The 14,637-nt window shown below is 39.5% G+C and overlaps 1 protein-coding gene across 6 annotated transcripts in view; it reads right to left on the bottom strand.

Moving 5' to 3' along the window:
* tns2a (tensin 2a) overlaps nt 1-14,637 on the bottom strand; it is a 69,851-nt gene that overhangs the window by 18,246 nt on the left and 36,968 nt on the right. For 4 of the 6 annotated variants that reach the window (XM_028019600.1, XM_028019747.1, XM_028019824.1 and 1 more), the window contains exons 4-10: nt 7,122-7,160; nt 6,657-6,698; nt 5,830-5,879; nt 4,952-5,135; nt 4,645-4,695; nt 4,421-4,543; nt 1,615-1,679 (exon numbers count right to left, since the gene is read on the bottom strand). In XM_028019600.1, coding sequence (XP_027875401.1) covers nt 1,615-1,679; nt 4,421-4,543; nt 4,645-4,695; nt 4,952-5,135; nt 5,830-5,879; nt 6,657-6,698; nt 7,122-7,160 — 554 coding nt within the window. The remainder of the gene's footprint in view (nt 1-1,614; nt 1,680-4,420; nt 4,544-4,644; nt 4,696-4,951; nt 5,136-5,829; nt 5,880-6,656; nt 6,699-7,121; nt 7,161-14,637) is intronic. The other 2 variants (XM_028019676.1, XM_028019897.1) reach the window with 1 other exon arrangement.

Raw genomic sequence — 14,637 nt, 5'->3', positions numbered from 1 at the left:
TCCAACAAACTTAATTTATTAAAGGGGACCTATTATTCTTCCTTAAACAGGTTAGATTAGGTCTGTGGGGCTATGCAAAACATGTTCATTCTATTTTTTGCACAAAATCATTCTTAGATAATGAGATTTCATTCTGGTTTCTGCTTTTTTTAGCTCCTTTCAGAATAAGTTGTTTGAGGTCTTCTTGTCACTTTAAGTCCAAATAAGCAGCTGCTGGCCACGCCCCCTCCCCCAATTTGATGTTTTTACAATCGCACTTGAAAATGTCTGCAAACAGAGGCATAATTATACAATCATACATCTTTGACAAGCAGAAGTAGAGCCTCCTGCACAACCAACAAAAATGCAGAATACATGGATAGTAAGTCAACAACATTGGTGATACTAGCTGAACAAACACCCTGGAGCTCAGCTTTGGTTGCTAGGTAATAGGCTCAGCTTCGCTGGGGTTGCTAGGTGAAGGACCTGCTGATTTGTGGCGTTACATTCAAAGGGTTTTTGAAATGGCACATTTATCAGACACCAAAAAAACATGAACTTATTGCCAAAAATCAGTGAGGGTGATTTTCTTTTGATGCACTTCAGGCTATTTTCAGAATCAGCAGAGACCCAAATAGAAGCACAAAAAACATTCAAAATTTGTTTTCTTTATGATAACTCCCCTTTAACAAAATAACAAAAAAAGTCAACAGGAAAACCCCCCAAAAAGATTAATATCTGTAATAAGTCTTTTAAATGTATTGTGTACATTCCCCCATTAAAATGCTAAGATTATGATGAATCATTTCAAAACGTTTTATATGAATAATATGACATTTATCTACAGTAATCTGGTTGCATTAATTTGAACACTTTAATGCTTTGATGAAAAATATTTATGATTCCTTTTGATTCTTCAGTCTTCTGGGGCTTCATGTATAAAAGAGTGCGTAGTTTTTACACAAATATTGGCATACAGACAAATTTTGAAAAGTGCAGCGCACAAAATAAATTCAAATGTATAAAACTGTGTGTATGCGAATACCTGCTCACCTTCCCTCTAGAAATTCTACTTTTGCCGCACATTTTCACGGCAGGTAAAAAGTTTGCTTACGTTTACGCAAACATTTATGTAATGTTCAGTTTTATACATGCCGGCTCGTGCTGCCTACTTTTTGTAAATACGCACATATTATACAGTATCGATTATGTTGAATCTGATTTATGTCTGCAAAATTCTCTAACTGGATTTTCTGACTGAGATGTTCTCACAGTCTGATAGAGGTAGAATGATCCGATATTACCAAATCATGATGTGGAATGCCAACAGATTAATTTTAAAGAAGACTGAATGCTGAAACTTAATCAGTGTGCTTCAGCAATACATCAGATTAAGGGTGTGCATACTTATACAACTGGAGTATCAAACTCTTTTCAATGTATTTATTTTCCTCTTAACATGTTTATTGCTTTAGTTGTATATCATATCATATGTCATTGTCCCAGGGTACACTGTAACTAGATATACACAGTTCAATCCTATATATTTTGACATTCTGTAGACATAAAGCATAGATATTTTAAGTAACCAGAAATTCAGCAGTGATGTTGCGCCTCCTCTCCGCTCACACTCACCCTGCAGAGATCTTGCTGTAGTGCATATAGGCTGCAATAATCACGCCCGTTTTACCTTTGTTGCCCTGTTGGGGGAGAAAAGAGAGAGAAATACGAGAAAAATCATCATGAACTGATCTGACCGAGGGCGGTTTAGCTTCCTCGTGACCGAAGCGGCTTATAGGACCTGAAAATTCGAGGTGTGACCTTCATTCTTAGAGTCGAGGATGCAGAGAAAAAGGAGAGCAGACCAGATACACTACAACATGGAGAAATGTGCGAAGGCTGCTGAGCTGGAATTAAAAAGCTCCCTGCGGTGTCTTTTTCACAGCAAGAGCTCCACATTTCCTGACACATTCCAAAAACATTCCAGCTACCAAATTCCAATTGGGACCCCCTCTAGATACCAGTGTAAGGGCTTCTTTAACACAATGAGCACAAATTAAAGCTCATTTTGCTATGTGCCTCTCTCTTGGTGGAGAACTTATTTCTTTTTATATTTGTTTTATTGACAGTAACTCAGTTTTCTTCGTCCCTGCCGTGATCTGCAGCTGATAGATAATTTCCTGCAGCTGGAATGTTCTGGAAAGTCGGCAAGGCTCAGGAGTTGTCTGGTTTTTACCATTTCGATTCTTCGGACCAAAATCAACAAGTAATAAAAATAAATAAATAACAAAACTTGCAGGAGCCCAGTTGTCAGCACAAGAATGAACTGGTTCTTTTGAGGACAAGGATTTATTTCTTTATTTTTTTTAGAGGAAAAACGGCTACGATAAGTTCAATGTCCAGTTAGTTTAATCCAAATTGACTTCATATGTAACATTTTTACACCAGGATTAGCAACCAGAGATTAAGCCGTATTAAAGCTTTGTGAGAACAAAAGTAAAGGCACATAGCCATATCACAGGTCTGAAATCAGGAACGTTTTTCAAGCGTTTGATCAAGAACTTAACTGTTATCTAGGTCATTTTTCATAATACATAATCTGAAAACCTTCCAAAAATCTTTCCAACTTTGTAATATACACAATCACTCATCCCAGGGCCTGAATTATAAGAAAGTTGGCCCCTGGGCTGGGCTGGTTTGGTGCCCTATCTACGACAGCAAAAATCTTCTAATAATGCAAGTTACAATACATCAGTAGGTAATCCTTTACATGAATTGATGCCTGGTAGGTTTACTACATCTCCTGACCAGTAGATCCATGTTGTTCCCAAAAAATTGCTGTAATGTCGTCATTTTCAAATAACTGAGGATTGTTTGTATATACAAATTGGGGCTCTGGACAATTACCCCAATACGCCCTTTCTAAAGCCTGACCCAGACTCATCCCAAGCTTTCTGTATTCATTTTCAAAAACGACCATATATCTTCATCTGCAAAGTTTTCATATGTACAGCTGCAAAGCAATTATTTTGTTCCAATCTGACATTAAATCAGATGAAGTTTCTCCTGGCGTTGGGTCGTGCTGATTGAGCTTGGCAGGTGTACCGTTCAGATGTTAATCAGCTGCGACTCATCAGTTCACATCTTTAATCTTTCATGAAAGATGTGGATTTTGACTCAAAGACGTAATGTTCCTGCGATCTCCAGCTGGTTGAACAATTGTCCAACCAGCTAATTAGGCTCATCGCTCTATATAGGAACAAAGCGCCAAACAAAGCAACAGCTACTATCCACAAACATATCTCTATCTCTAACTTTCAGCCTCTTATTCACAGATTGTTTCTGTGGAATGTAACTCCAAATTATTTGGGAAAAATTTGCCAATTCAAGAATTTTTCTATAAAGCATATAGAAAAATATTCTTTTGGATATTTGTTTTTAAATATCCAAAAGAAAATCAGCTTCAGAACCTGAAACACAGTTGCTTCAATGCTACTTGACAGGCTACTGGTAGCCTGGGAAAACTGCAGATATTAGCTTCTGCGGTAGATTTATGCCATCTTTCTTGATAATAACGTCACAGAACGTCACTTCAATAAGTCCAAACAAACCTTTTAAAGCTGGGATATGTAACTTTTATTGAAAAAGGTTTTTTGTTAAAACTGCCACTTTGTCATGGCAGTATGGGGACATACAGATAATCTGTGAAAAATTGAACTCCAGTGCCTTCTCTCAGTGCTAACTACAGAAATACACATCTTGGCCAGAAATAGCTAATTAAAGCCAGAGGGGCTTCTTAACGCTCTCAATCAAGCTCATGTATGGGTTGCTCACAGTTACTTAGCATGGCCACAGATGATGCTGGATAAACGGGTTTTCTGGAACGCTAAGTTGTTTCTTTGACATTAGCACACTGAGCAGCAAATAGACGAGCATGATTGACAGCACTAAGACCCTCCTCCTGGTTCTGATTGGTTGTTTTTTAATCAGCAACAGTGCATTAGTAGTGCTGGGAGAAGGTGGAGGAGCTTGATTTTCTTTCACAGATTATCTGCCTCACATTATGCTGTCAGAAGTTGGTGACAGTCTTAACAAATAGGTAAAAAATATTTTTTGAAAAAGTTACCTACCCCAGATTTAAGAGTTAAAGGAAATGAAAGGAAAATGATCCTGAGTTTAAACTACCTGCGTACACAGACGTTCACATTTTTATTTCAGTGTTTTCTCTGTTCAGTTCAAGCCGCTCCCTATGTGTAGTTGTCTATACAAATGCATCGTTCCGGTGACCTTCAGTCGGCCTTTCAACATGCAGTTGATTTATTAGTTCCTGTGAAAGCAAATCAGTATGAAGCCAGCTCTCTAAATCAGCCTTCTGGATCTGTGTTAAGAGCCTGGGAAACATTGGCATGTCCGTCTGAGAGAAGCCCCCCTGAACTCTGACCTTGCAGTGTAGGACCACCACATGCTGGGGGTCAGAGGTCAGCCAGTTCTCCATGGCCTTACATATGGCACAGATCTTATCCAGCGGCGGGGCATGGAGGTCGGGCCAGCCAAAGTCGTGGACCTGTAGCATGGTGGAAACATGAGGAACGACAAAGTGCGAATTGAGACGATTATGCGGACGATTGTTGGACTATTGGAGAAGAACTCGAAGAGGACATCTACCTTTGGGTTTAGTCGGGTGATGTCATGGCGTCTTTCAGAGAGGTTCAGGAGCTGGAACAGAAGAGATGTTGTAACAGAGGACCATCCTGGATCAACTGGAGCCTGCTGAGGGCCTGTGAAGGGCCTGCTGAGGGCCTGCCTCATATGGGCTGCTATGTGTGGTCCTTATCTATATATTTTTTTATCCGCTGTAGCTGCAGCATACATGCCAAACTCTATTGTACAACAAGCTGCATAAACTTGAACATTTGTTCAGACCCCACATTTGCTAGATGAAGGGTCTGAACAACTCGCCGGTGTTCCTCACCAGAAACTTGTCCTGATGTTTGGATTTGAGCATGGCAGCCACTTCCTTCAGATTGAGCCGGTATCTTTGCTCTTCCAGCTTCGGAGGGAAGAAGACAGAAATGATCCTCTCGGTGATGTACGTCAGGTCGAAGTCGTAGTGGCGTTCCATCACGCGCTCCATCACACGGTCCATACTGAAGCTCCTGGTGAAAAAGAGGAAAAACAGGAGACCAGACCCAAATGTGGAGGTATGATTATTTCAATGCTCTTTGTTTGCATTAATTCTCTTTGCATGAGCTGACTTGGTCAAATAAGCTTGTACAAGATCCTCTATTCACATGGTGGTCAGACATGAATTTTAATAATTCACACAAAGGAGCTTCATATGCTATCAAAATGTACATAAGTCATCAAAGTTTTAATGTCCTCAAACCTACTTCAGCTTAAAATAAAAGCAAAAAATATATATTTCCAGTGACTTTAAATGGTCCCCAGGAAGAGTGGAGATGTAATTGTGGATACAGTGAAAAAGTATTTTCACTTCCCAAAATCATGACTGACTGAAAAACACCCACACATTTGTCAAAAATGACCTTGACGTTTGCATGGTGTACTTCTCAATACATTTAGCATGAATTATGGGAAACTGGATTCTATTTCTAACATAAATCAGATCAAACTGCTGCATCACTTTGTGACATTAAACTGTCATCTGAGAACACAGAAGGTGGTTTGAAACAGGAACGAATGGAAAGAGGACAGTTTGGGCAGCCAGGGACCAATGAAGGCAAATGTGAGAGACCCTTGACTTTACCTATTAGGTATAATATGTAGACATGGTTGTAACATATTGCATATTAGTACATTGATGAAAAAAATCAATGAGACTGATTTTACCTCGGTAGGGTGTTCCTCTGTTTGGTGTAGGTTAGAGACTTGGTTGATCCCTGTGAAGAAAACAAACACACATTTCCTTTCCATCAGTGGTTCCCAACATCAATGATTACAGTGCTAATTTAGGTTTTTTGGACATAATGGTTACAAAGTTTTAATGAAAGCTTAGGCCTAAGCCCAAATGCCACAAAGGGGAAAAACCTTTCAGTCAGACTACAATTCAGGCTGTTAGTAGAATAGTAATAGTAATGGAAGTTGTTTAAACGGGATCCAATGAAACTGTATGTAGCTGAATATTTTACTCTTCTTTTGCAGTTGCTATCTGCTGCTTCTTAACATGGAATTTGCAAAGCAAGAAGCACTAATTACATGCTGGAAGAAACATGGCTACCAGGTTCAGCAGATTTTAGCAATTTGTTACCCCTATGTTAAAATCGGTAATCTGTGGCAAAGTGTGCATTCATGACGTTTAAAATATGTTGCCTTTAAGCTATTTCGTAACAAATTCAGTGGATTCTTATGGTTGCTGTTCACTTCAATGAGCCTTTTGTGTAAAATTTCAACTTTCTGGCTGACATCTTGGGATGTTGCATAAATATTTCCACTTGCTGTTCTCTTTTCATGACGCCATCAAAACACTCACACAACATAATGCTGTCAAACTTAATTTGGTCTCTCCCTAATCCAGTTGTGAATATTTAGTTCACATCTAGATTATTTAGTTCACATCTGGATTATTTAGTTCACATCTAGATTAGGGCCACTGACAGGACAGTGAGAATAGTGAAAGTGACGAAGAGGTGAAGGAGTAAATGTGAAAACGTGCTCACCATGTGTTGGTTGTGTCGAGAAGGTGCTGTTCCTCTACGCTGCTGGGACGTACGGAAGAGGAGGCGATTGGATAAAATGAAAAAAATGGGAGTAAGAGTTAGGAAACAGGATAAAGGGAGGCAATAGAGGGGAGGAAAGGGGTTAGAGGAAGAGGCAAAACAGAGGAAGGAAAGCAGAGTTAATTAAACAAATAGACTCCCTAATGGATAAACCCAACTACTTCCTACAGCAACATCAACTGCTTCCCCCACCTCCCAAGCTGGAAATTTTACTGCTCTCCAGAAATGAACCGAGCTCCAACCGAGCTGAGGGCTCGGCTTCCGAGAAGGAATTCGCCTCTAAACAAAACCATGCAGTGGTTTTGGAGAGCCACACTTCCCAACTGTGGATAGACGGAGTGGGAAAACCTCTCCTGTCCATATAATGCTCTTGAGGAAAAGAAAGTTTGCGCAAAGGGGACTCACCAGATCATTGGAGGGAGGTGGGATGCATGCAGACGTCACCTGGAACACACAAAAAACAGACGCATGAAAAAATAACCTGACAGAAAAGAAAACATCTTTGCCACATCTGGTTGAAAGATTAGGAATAATTTAAGACAAGTGTTTCCCTTCAAAATAAATAAAAATATTTTTAAAAATGGTGTGAAATTTCCATTAGGTTTTTATTGTTGAGGTTAAATAAGGGCTCCATATTTAGCGTAGCTTCAGTCACGCTAAATTACTACATTTGAAACATTTTGGAAGAATGTCACAAAATTCCAAAGGATGAAACAAATTGTGTGTGTTTTATTTCCTTTCTGTAAATTGAAGTGAATGGTAGCAACATTTCAAAACAAAAGCTGTTTTACAACAAGCTAGCCTATGCTAATGAGCTAGCTTGTGCTAACGGGCAATCTTAATTCTTTACAACTTGTCACCTTTATATTCTGGTTTATTAGATTATTTCAGAAAAGTAAAGTGTTAAATAAATAGACATTTCCTCACTTAGCTTATTTCTGACATATCAGAAACTCTGACACACACACGCCAGTCTGGTGGGTGACGCTAATGCAGCTAAGGTTTGTTTGCTAGCTGCTAGCATGTCAAGCCTCCAGTGTCCCGATGATATAATTTCCAATTCTATAATTATAAAATTTATTTTTGAGCATAGATTGAAATCGGGATTATTTTACGCAATAAATGTCAAAATTTTGAAAATCGTTCAATATAATGCAACTAAAAAAATAACCGAGTGAATTTGCAAAGCAAAACATGGCAAAGATAATTCTAATCTAGTTCAGAATTTTTGTATCGCAATAAGATTGCTTAGTGATCGTTTGAAGCAGAAACACAAATATATAGAGCATTCAATAAATTAGAATATTGTTGGAAAGTTAACTCCATCACCAAGTGAATCACATGACAGAGTGCTATTGAGATTGTTTTTCAAGTGCTTGATAAATAAAGTAGTAGTAATAAAGAACAAGTGGTTTCTTAAAAACGTCATTGAAAATATTTAGCATAATCACTTTTAATCACTCACCCAGTTTTACAGCACAGGTTTATTTGACTGTCAAATAATTAAGACACTTAAAGTGTCACCATCTACATTTCTCAACCACTTTGAAAACTAAAAGAATGCTGAGCGCAACTGAAAAAGAGCACTTACTGTAAGTGTCAAATACAAGTATTAATTATATTGAAGAGCTTGTTTGTTACATGTGAAGTATGTGCAAACATGGAGCCAGATATAGGAAAACACAGCTGGAGAGGAGACCCACAAGCAGAGCGACATGTTTGATTCCCATGTTCTCTAAGGCCTGACAGGTCAGTGAACCATAACCAAAGGAAGCCAGAGCTGGACAGCTAGCTCTAATACTGTAGAAAGGGCCTGACACCCACAATCACACTTATGTAACTCATGCACACTCAGTCTCACTTGTGCATGTGCACGCAAACACACGCGTGTGCAAGCTTTGGCCAAAGAGCCCGTTTTGGACTGTTTATTTGGATACAGGAAAAGGGCAAGGGTTTGTCTAGATTTCATTGTGCACAGAGGGGAAGTTCCTGCGGCCCTGATCCTGGGGGTGTGTCGCCACGCAGGCAATCTGAGTTAGCCTCTCTGTTCTCCTTTCTCTCAGCCTGGGGCTCGGTTGCTCACTGCCGCTCCTACGAAATGTCAGACATCAACAGGAAAGCTGAGGAACTGATAAAGAGCTAAATTCAGAGACGTGTCTTGTTTGATGAAAGTTGTAGCAAGAATGTTTGGGCTATCAAATGATTAATTTGACTACTGTTTCTGTATGAATGACTATGAGAATAGATGCTCCTTTTCAGCAAACACTTAGGGCTGAAGTTAAAATCTGTCAGTCGTTTGTCCTCAGGACCAAGTCTGGGTCCTGATACAAATTGGCACCTATCTGTACCCATCTGTTGAAGACAGCAATATTTCTGTCAAGGCAGACAACCAATATTTTGGTTTATATATGTATATTACCCTTTTGACATCTTGAAAAATTCAACCACACCTCTGACTTCACTGCTGCTTCTCTGCTTCAGTTAAACTCCCTACTATCACAAGCCTCTCACCACTTGCACTAAATTGGTCCAAACAGCATCTTTTAATGTCTAATCTGAAAGTGTTCTGCATGCTTTGAATGCTTTCAAACTTTAAAATGCACTTTAAGGTTTATGAAACTTTTAGTGCCACCTAATAAATTTTCACAAAAAAATCATAAATATCATCTCGTCTCATTATAAGCCATAGATATTTGGTCTGCAGGTGTAGTTATATGCCTCCTTCACATTTTAGCTATTTTCATAACGATTATTCTGTCTTCAGAAAACAAATTTGACTGTAAGATAGTCCAGCATGTCACTTTTCATTGAACGTCTGACATAGAGAAGTTTCTTTTCATAGTCTATATTGTGTCAGAGCTCCAATAATTGAGACTCATGTAACTGATCAGACTAGTTTTGCTGAGATTGTGAACATATTGGTCTCATTTTCTCTTTATCATCACCTTTCCCTTATTTTTCTCCTCCATTACTTCCTCTTCATCCTTCTCTCTCAGTGCCCAGTCAAGGGGCCTTGTAAGGGTGGCTACAGAGAGCCAGAAAAAACACCCCCTTCCCCCCACCGCAGCAGATTCCATCCCCACCGGCCAACACTTACGCACAAACTTCCTGTTCACTGAACCTCCACCCACCCTCCTCTCTTTAGCTCTGCTCTTTTATCCTCACCTCTGTCTCCATCCATAAATATCATTCCTCTTTTCCTGTTTCTTATCCTGATCACAACATTTTCCATTTCTGTCCACTTCCCAGCCGGCATGTGTATTCTTTAAGGTTTCTGGGTGTTTTGCTTTATCTTCTTTTTTTTTTCAGGTTTCACCAATGCTTTCTTCCCCAAATACCCAAGAATTCTGCACATTTTTCTTGTCGAAGAAAAATTGCGCTTACAGACTTTAAGTGCAATTTTGGCAAATATTTCTACAATGGTTGGGATTAAAATATGGAACTTGATAGAATTGCAGTTCTTAGGGTGGCAGGATGTTGGAGTAGCTCAATTTAATTTCCATTTGGCATAAATGAAGTATTTTTGAACTGAATTGTAAATCAGAGAATGGATGGATAGAAAGTTAAAAGGATGATAGCAAGATACATAGATGGATGGATGAACTTTTCCAGGCTAGAGATCCCTGAATACCTCTTTTAATGTCCTTCTTCATATCCTCTATTTTGTTTTTTGGGTCAATAAGTGGAAAATTCTCCTATCTTAGACTTTCTTCCTCTGCTTTTCATCTCCCGATTCCAATATTTCCTTCCTCTTTCCTCACTTCATTTTCTCTTGTAATCTGCTTCAAACAAAATGCTTCCCGTTTGTCAACTCTTGAAAATTTGGATCCGCCTTCTTCCAACATTCTCTGTAGGTTTTCATTAACAGACTAGAGTCAAGACCAACTCCAACTTGCTCTGGATTTACTTTATCAGATACTTCAATCCAATTTCAAGTAATGTGATTCAAAGTACATTCATTCATTTAATTCAATCTTTGCACACTAGACTATTCACCCTACCTTCCTCAAACCACCTGAGTCCACCTGGACTCAGGTTAGTCCAGGGGGATAAATCTCTGGAGACCTTGACCCTCTCCTCTCCTTTCTTCCCCTCCCATGTCCTCCTCTGTCGTCTCCTCTCTGTCCAGCTCCATCCTTGCTCCCCTCCTTCTCCCATTGCCAGCCCTCTGTCATCTTACTCTCTCATCATTTTGTTTTGCTGCAGTGGCCCTAACTCTTCTGGCTTCCTAATATGCTCTTTGATCCATCAAAGCTGAAAGAAGCATAGCAAATGGATAATGCACAGCTCACTCTCCCCTTAAAGCAGGGCTTAGAAGCTGTGGGCTCTGAAAGGGATAACTACAGCGTGAGGTAGCAGCCTTGGTATGTTGTTGCTGTGAGAAATGTTGGGGAAACATCTGTGAGACCCCGTTAGAGTTCGTCCATGAGGGAATACCTACAAAATGTGGGGTACATGTACACTAGAAAGACACAGAACATTTAAACGAAGCCCAAAATTTTAATAGCAAGCACAATTTTCTATCTTAGATTCTGCAAATGCTCTCTTTCTAGTTCAAGATCAGCTGAATGCCTGACATTCTCTCAAACAGCTTGATGAAGTTGTCAGCTGGAGCTTTTCCCAGCGATCCCAGAGGAGTTTCAGGCTGAGAAATTGTTGGTGGTTTTTCCTTCAATTTGTGGTTTAGCCTCATCTGGGGTCCAGTCTCATCTAAACCGTTGATCTTCAGATTTGGCTCCTGGATGAACTCTGGGAAGAAGTAGGTTTTGTAACGTTGTACCTTCTTACTGTAATGTTTTTGGTTCTAAAAGAACTTGTAGTTAATCTTTTGAAGATGCCGTGAGTCATAGTCGCCCTTGGCAGACGGAACTGAGAATAACTCTGTCCACAGAACTCTTGACAGACCTTAAGGATCTTTTCTAGGTTCTGCCTTTGTGTCGGCAGCTGAAGACACGTTTCCATTAGACCACCCCTAACCAGTACGGTCTCGATCCGCCTTGGCCAGATTCATTTTCCATTAGCAAATCCGGCACGGCTCAGCCTGGCTGTTCTCAGATTTTCATACCAACTTCAGGGGTAGTACCAGCAGGACCAGCTGTACCGATCAGGGCACAGCATGGAAACCATTTGATTCACAGCTGATTTACATCACTGAAAACTGCAAACAGCATATAAAGTTTAGCTGTGGACCGCGGACATGCTGTCTGCTATCAGAGAGCTCTTCATGAAGGAGGAGTTTAATTGTGACTTTAATGAGGAGCAGCAGGAACACATGTGGTAATTTTTGCAGCAGAATGATCGTGAATGAGCAGCGCTGCTAGCAGCTTCGTTCTCTGAAATAGAGAGAAACTCTCTACTTCTTTATTACGGATAGTAATAAAGAAGAGAGAAATGCTGTAGTTAGCTTTCTGACAAAGTTGCTGTTTTACGTCAACTCTGTGAGACACCGGAACTACATGATATTAACCTGGAATGTGAATTTTTTTTCCCATTGTTTTTATTGAAAAATAAAAATAAAATGTATGTGTGCCTATTGGTTTACATATTTTGACTGTATTACCTAAATCCAAAAGGCTGGACATTTGAAAAAATAAAGTGCCAGAATGTAATTATATAGCAAAATTATCAGCTTATCTGAGTCTTTATCATTATGTTTAGGGCCAGCAATGAATTTCTAAGAGATAAAATGACATTTCTGGGTTTATTTTAGTCCATCAGAACCAGAACCTCAAGGTTCTCCATTGCTCCGTGACTCTTTTCTTGAGTTCCTTTCTTCCTCATGCCTGGCAGATCCATCTCCACCATCCTCTCTCCAATGTATCCAGTATCACTAAATTAGTCCTAGTACAAAACAGAAGTCTCTGTTCTCTTATGTGCATCTTAACTATCAAGCCAATCCAGTGAAGCTTTCAACTTTGTGCCAGTTAAAAACTTGTGATCTTTTCCTTTGCAACTCCCTCATCTGTTCAAGAATACTTGGTTCGCTAAGATTAGTGCTGATATCTTACGATGTAGATATTTTTGTTGACACATACCTATAACATACCTATTATAGGTATACACATACGTATAAGCAAATTAAGAACTTTAGTTCTGTCACACTGTCACTAGACCACCAACAAAGTGTGCTAAACATTGTGTCATACATACACGGCAGAATCCGCCAAGACCCCTCTCAGATGAACATGTTTTACATTTGATGAAAACATTTTTTGTGCCCAACGATAGTAAATGAAACAAAGTTTCGAAAGACTGTACAAAACGCACAATGGACAAAGACCGAGTCAAACAACAAGCAGAGAAAATAAAAGAACAAGGACACTTGTTCTGAAAAAAAAAAAAAACTAACACCATATGAGGTTCCACATGTGGAAGATTTGTCCCACATTGACACACACAAAAAAAATAACTCCAGCCAAGAAGTCACATTTTCATCTCTGTTGTATATGCAGCTAAAATATGCCAACTGTTAGGCCTGGATGAACGATGATCTTTTTTTCTCTCAGAGTCTAACAAGTCTTATGATGACACACATTCTAACAAGGTTCTCACAGCATCATAGGTCCTCCACTTCACTTCAGTGTTTTCAACTTGTTCTTTGTTTCACACCAAACCCACCTGGAGTGTTTGTTGCCAAAAAGGCCATTTAATCTTGTCTAACCAATGACCACAGGTCAAGTTAAGGTCCCATTAGTGTCTAGCTAACTCCCTATGTTTACAACCGTAATAGCAGGCGAGAAAATATCTAATGGTTGTTATAGAGATTGGTTGATCCCAAGATTTCAGTTCTTCAAGAGTGCACTTTGGAGATTCTTTTCACCAGTTCCTTACTATTCTACTTGCTGTGTGTTGTTTCAAGATAAATATAGATCCAATTCCAGCCTGCTGACCAGTGGCTAACAGAAACAGACCTCTACAATACAGTACACCCAAAGAAAAAAAGGAAGTCATGGAATGCTAACTAGAAATTCCTGGAAACTCCAATTAACGTGAATGAGTAAAAACTGTAAGACTGTAGTCCAGCTGACCCTGATAAGTTATACATTTGCAATGGTTTGCATTTAGAGGTTTGTTGGAGACATAAATCATTCGGTGAATGGTGAAAACTTCAGTATTTGTACATTTTTTCAAACGTCCTGCTGAACGTTTCGCTTGGGAAATTCTTTTTGTACTGTAAAGTGCAAGAACCATATTAAATCTTATGAAATGCATTGATTGGAATCAGCTGGCTGCTGCTTGCCATCTAAATTCATTTAAGAGCTGTAAGGTTTTAAAGAGCCAACAGAAGTTGACCTTTTGTTACTCTGAGCACTAAGTTACCCACTTTTACCATAGTGCTCTTGTTCTTCTAACAAAAACAGCAAGGAGGAGTCTGGTGAATCATGTTGGACAGGAAAACGCCGCACAAAGCCAAACCAGTGGTGTAATAAAAGACTGTGGGTCTGACACCACGGGGGAGCAAACTTTAGACAAAGCTATCTATCTCTGGAAACCAGACCAACTTCCTACAACACCAGCTTGTCACACAAGAGGAGGAAGAGCAAAACTTAAGAGTCTGAAGCCATGAGAAAACAGTCACAACCAATCCAGATCCTCAAAACATGTATTACGTTTCTGCAGTTAGTGGGGATTTTCTTTTAATATTTAGACTTGAGCCTAAAATTCCCCACAGGAGAGCCAAACAGAGGGAATTATAGAAAGCTGTGAGGAATCAGTGAAAGGTGATCCTGGCTCTGACCTTTGAGCTTCATCATCGCTGTGATCCGAGACTAAACTTTCGAGGCCATGAAAGTGAAACGAAACTGAAACATTTCAGCGTCCACAGATAAACAGAAAACAGCCGAGAGATGTTAGTAAAAACCAGAAATCATCACCTATGTACTGTGGCTACAAACAGAAGAGGATATTTCCAAGTTACCCT

This window comes from Xiphophorus couchianus, chromosome 1 (assembly GCF_001444195.1).
Source record: "Xiphophorus couchianus chromosome 1, X_couchianus-1.0, whole genome shotgun sequence".
NCBI classification, from domain to species: Eukaryota; Metazoa; Chordata; class Actinopteri; order Cyprinodontiformes; family Poeciliidae; genus Xiphophorus; species Xiphophorus couchianus.
This window is presented reverse-complemented; position numbering and strand designations above follow the sequence as displayed.